Below are 5,024 nucleotides of genomic sequence, written 5' to 3'. Positions count from 1 at the left end.
GGGGGGAGGGGGGAAGAGGAAGCTGCTACCTGGATGCTGGGTTGCAGGAGCCAGCTGAGAGCGAGGGGAGGGAGGAGGGGGCACGTACAGCACAGCTCACCTGGGCGGTGCAGTCCACAGATGCCCCTGTGGCACTCCACATGGAGTCAAGCCCTGCCTGCTCCCACCCGGCGTAGACATACCACATGCATGCCTAGCCTAGGCCCAGTGCTTTCAGCAGGGCTGTTCCTGGTACAGCTGCAGCGGCAGCTGCTCGGGTTTTGATCAGCTCCACTTGCCTCCAGTGGTGGCTCCTCCTCCTGCAGCATCAGTCTGGGCAGGGAGGAAGCTTCAGCCAGGCAGCTCCTGTACCAGCACAAGGCTGACTCCTGGCTGCCTTCCACCCACTCTGCTGCCACTCCAGACTGGCAGCAAGCAACACTGTGCTAAAGTTTGTGCTTGTTAAGTCTACAGCAGTAGTTATCAACCGATTTAGGGGCAAAGCTCCCTTCATTAAATTCAAGGCACTCCTCAGAAAATGCCAGCTCTTAGTTTTCACTTGATTTTTTTATTACCCCCCAAAAGCCTAAAGCAATTCTTCTACTGCAAAGAACTCACAAAGCCCACAATGTAGAAGAATGTTTTTAACTTTATGGACCCCTATGGAAAATCTCTGAGTTTATCTCAAGGCATCTCAAGGTACTGCAGCACCCTGGTTGAGAATCATTGGACTACAGGCAGAAAACTCCAAGACATGGAAAGAAAGGTATAATTCTGCTCTACAATTTACAGCGAATACTTTATCTCCCTCATTTTTAAGGGGCCCAAAGAATTTTCACATGTCTAACCCTTTCTTGACACAAAAGTGCTACAACTGGAAATAGCAATGTCTTAACAACATGCTTACCGCAAATCAAAGGTAACAACTGCACCTGAAAAATATGCTGCATCTTACCTGTTGTTGTCCCTGCTGGGTCTGTTGTGTGGTCTGCTGGTTTGCTGAGTTAGTTGCAGCAGCAGCAGCGGCGGCTTGCTGTTGGAAAAGACTGGCAGGATACACTCCCCAAGGTACTCCATAGTACTGATGAGGAACAACTGCAGGACCTAAAATGCCAAAGGGGAATTCAGTCAACTTCTGTAATAAAACAAGAGCTGCCACCAAAACAGTCATCAAAAATACCTGCTCACATCATACTTTATTCCACAAATCTTTAACATGACACAAAGTATATAAAAACTACTATGGGGTTGTGCCATTTTTTTTAAAACTCCTTTTTGATAATGTACAAGCAGGGCCTGAAGGTTTTTCTTCTGTTTTTTTTTTTTTTTTGCTTTAGATATACCTCACATATCAATTCTGCTCACTCACAGCTTCGCTGGAAACTCAAACCATTTTTCTTTTACTGTGATCTCTGACACTAACTAAAAGGGGAAATGACAAACCCTTAACAAAAAAAAATCCTATCCAAAAAGTGCAACTCCTAGGTATAAGTGCAGGTTTTTTGATACAGCTTGCTAAAAGTCTCTTTTGCTTTCATAAGTCTTTTGGTTTGTCATGTCATTCTGCAGTCAACCCAAAAAGTTTTTCAAGACAGATCATGTCTAACTGTCCAAACCTATTTTTAAAAAGGTGCCTGTTTTTTTTTTTTTAAAGTCTCTCAAACCCTTTTTGTATACAACTAGATTATTTAGCAAAATGAAAAATAGATTAACTAGCAAAAAATAAATGAATAAAAAGCCAGATTGTCTTTATGCTGCAGAGCACATTTACAGAACAATACATTTATATACATTTTACCTTAAGTAGGAACAGAAAAATCTGAATTGTTGCATTTCAGGTGAGTTATATCAACTTCCAGGATTCGCACACAGTTATTTTGGTGATGACTGGCTTGGCCTACATTTTTAAATAAATCTATTCAAGGAAGACTGGCATACAATTAGACAAGGAAGCAGTATGCTGCAATTAATGGCACAATGTGTTCCATCGAATGGAACCGTGTTTGGAAGCAATACATTTTGTCTGCTTTATGTTTTGATATGTTTTGTTTTTTGAGAGATCAGTAGAAGGTTAATAAAAATCTTTTCACTTCTATATTTTTAAGTACAACACAAAGCCTCTCTCAAGGGTTGTTACTCACTCTTGCAATGAAAACGACTTTAGATTGCAACATGCTTGTCTGAATATACACACAACACTAAATTTTAAATTGTGTCTGCTTTACATTTTACACTGCATCAGAAAGGAGTATTCAAACCCAGACAGCAAGAAGAAAGCCAAAGAAAAATGGCTTATATTTTAAGACAGACAAGCAATGCTTTCAAATACATAATGCATTAACTAACTTGATGAAAGTTCAATTACAAAATGTTGTAATGAAAAAAAACCCATAATTATGTCTCATGAATTAATTAAAAAAATTACTTTGCCAATGGAACACATTTAACAAACGCATGAAGAGAATGTGGATACTTGGCTCGCAAGAAGCAGTGAACTATTCCAAGATGCAGCACACAAAGTAGAGTGATGGTAATAACAGGAAGATACAAAAAGAAGCCATCAGGCAATAGATCTGGGCACAGCGAAGGGAACAAAAGGAATCTGTAAAAATGTATATTTGCCTCAAAAAAGAATCACACTGAAGTGCTTTGAGAGCAATTCATTTTGTTGCAGTCTGGACTCAATCTGTGCAAACTACTAGGGTGCATTGGTTGCAGATAACAGCCTGTATTATGCTGCAAGATGCTGAAATTCAGCAACAGTCACACCAACAGTAACATGGTTACTCTTTGTTTGCTGCCTTTAACCCATTTAAATTTGCCTTTCTACAAGGGGTTACGTTGCACCAATTGTTGCATCTAAACACCCATCACAGCCCCGGTGCTGTTCAGCCATGTAATGAGTAGCCGAGGCTTCAATGCCAGTATGCAAGCCATAAATCCAGAGTGGGCAAAGTTCACACTTCACTCCAGAGCTCTGCCACAGAGCCCACAGTCACCATATTGATCACGTGGTAATGGACCATTATGCTTACTCAACAGATCTGTTTCTAGGTAACAAACATATTTTATGCGTGAAAATGCCTTTTATTCCTGTCACAACCGCACATGAACACAATACAGACTACTGCCCGTTTCCCAGAATGCTATTGTCCATGTTGACCTACGCAGCCAAGGGCACATACACTGAAGTAGATCGCTGTCTGCCAATACCTAATCAAAGCAGATCAGTCACGGCATGATGGAACCACTGGTTTCTGAGGGCCACAATTCTGCATTGAAGAGAAAGGCAGCTACAATATTCTCAGTTTTAAAGAAACGTGTAACCACAGGCCGGGCAACTTGCCCAAACAGTCTTCATTTGGATAAATATTGCCGTCTCTATTATAAACCAAAGGAAGCATAGTTTAGTTTAATTTTAGTTCTACTACCATACACACACACATACACACACACACACACACACACACACAAAATCTGAACTCCTGACTAGGGGCTGCTCCCTAAAATTGCCAGTCTTCAAATGTAAAAAAAGAGACAAGTTCTTCAAGTTTGCAGACTGCTTTTCCACGAAGTGTTCCAAGCACACCTACAAGTCTGGCTCAGCTGGACCGAGCACATGGCAAGGGTCATTACTGAACAGTGTTCGCAGTGAGGGCAAATGTGTCACTGCTGCCAGACTTGCAGCTTTTCTTCATTTCAAGAATGACCGACCTTGCTTTACACTTAAGATCACATTAAAAAAAGACACCATCCTGGGCTTTTGAAGTCAAGCTTTCTATTGCACTGTGCCATTAAAATCGGAGTCTTAAAGCTCACATAAAATATTCCTTTCAGAAGGTATCATTCAAGGAGTACCATGGGACCAATAAGCAAATATGCTGTTGGCAAACCTTTTCCCTTAAGAGTTGATATCAAACATCTATGAGCAATAATATGCCTTTGCTTTGTGTCTGTAGAGTATCTAACACAATGGCATTTGTCTATGACCAGGATCCCAGTACAAACCATAAATATCACTTCACTTATATAATCCTAGCATCAGGTAGTATCAGAAAGTCACAAAATTTGGTATCAGTAAAGTGCAAAATCACAAACAGCTGTCAATAAGTCAAGGTATCCTATTTTCTTAATACCCAAAAATCTTTTCGTATTTTGCATCTCCTAAATGTACTACAGAACCAGCTATGTCGCCTTCAATAATTCAGCACTAAACCCATAAATACCCTTCCACAAATCTATGCAGTCTTTCCCTTTTCCAAATCAATACTCGTTTAAAAACTTAATATGGTGTTTGTGGATGGGGAGTCACTGGACTGACAGCCCCAGAGAGAGAATACAATATCCCTTAGGATAATCTTAATTGATAGTGAAAGATTTAGCCACATGATACTTCATTTAAAGTCACCTAAAATCAATAAAACCAACCCAGACTCAGTAATTTCATTTCTCTCATCTCAACTACTACAAAAAAGTAGATCTAAATCGGTTTACTGATTTTTATACTTCTGGATGTAGTTAAGAGCTTGACTTTTTTTCCATCAGAAAACAAACAACAACAGCAGTCTTCTGCCACTGTAAAGTTTTAGTTTACTATTACTACGCTAGTATTTTTTCTTTCCCTTCCAGAGTTCTACTCATTCATTCACAAATACATAATCACTGTCATATGACACTTAATTGACTCCTGAACTATTACAAACATCCTTGTTCTCTTGTTCTTGGCTTCCTTCCATGTAAGCTTAACCTGCGCACCAACACAGTGTGTTTTTACCCTATCAATCGTGCTGTTCTTCTTTTCCTCCTAGGTGCCAAGCACATTTGAGATGCATCTTCAAAACGACAACCAGAGAGTAGACATGCCTTTACTGAAATAACCTCTACCTTTTCCTACACCTTAGGTTTTGTTTTTGTTTTTTGGGGAGGGGGTGAGGGGGGTAAAGTTGTGTACCGTGTGTCGTTTGGGCTGGGTTTTATATCTGCTCTCGTCTTACCTCAGCTGTCATTACTCATCAAATACTCTATGTAGTATGACACAGATTTTT

At 40.2% G+C, this 5,024-nt stretch overlaps 1 protein-coding gene across 6 annotated transcripts in view; it reads right to left on the bottom strand.

The window, feature by feature from the left end:
* The window catches only part of PUM1 (pumilio RNA binding family member 1), a 181,554-nt gene that overhangs the window by 53,407 nt on the left and 123,123 nt on the right, over positions 1–5,024 (bottom strand). For all 6 annotated transcript variants that reach the window (XM_019512135.1, XM_019512137.1, XM_019512138.1 and 3 more), the window contains exon 10: positions 935–1,083. In XM_019512135.1, coding sequence (XP_019367680.1) covers positions 935–1,083 — 149 coding nt within the window. The remainder of the gene's footprint in view (positions 1–934; positions 1,084–5,024) is intronic.

The sequence above is a fragment of the Gavialis gangeticus genome, unplaced genomic scaffold (genome assembly GCF_001723915.1).
Source record: "Gavialis gangeticus isolate Ggan-Ray unplaced genomic scaffold, GavGan_comp1, whole genome shotgun sequence".
Taxonomy (NCBI): domain Eukaryota; kingdom Metazoa; phylum Chordata; order Crocodylia; family Gavialidae; genus Gavialis; species Gavialis gangeticus.
This window is presented reverse-complemented; position numbering and strand designations above follow the sequence as displayed.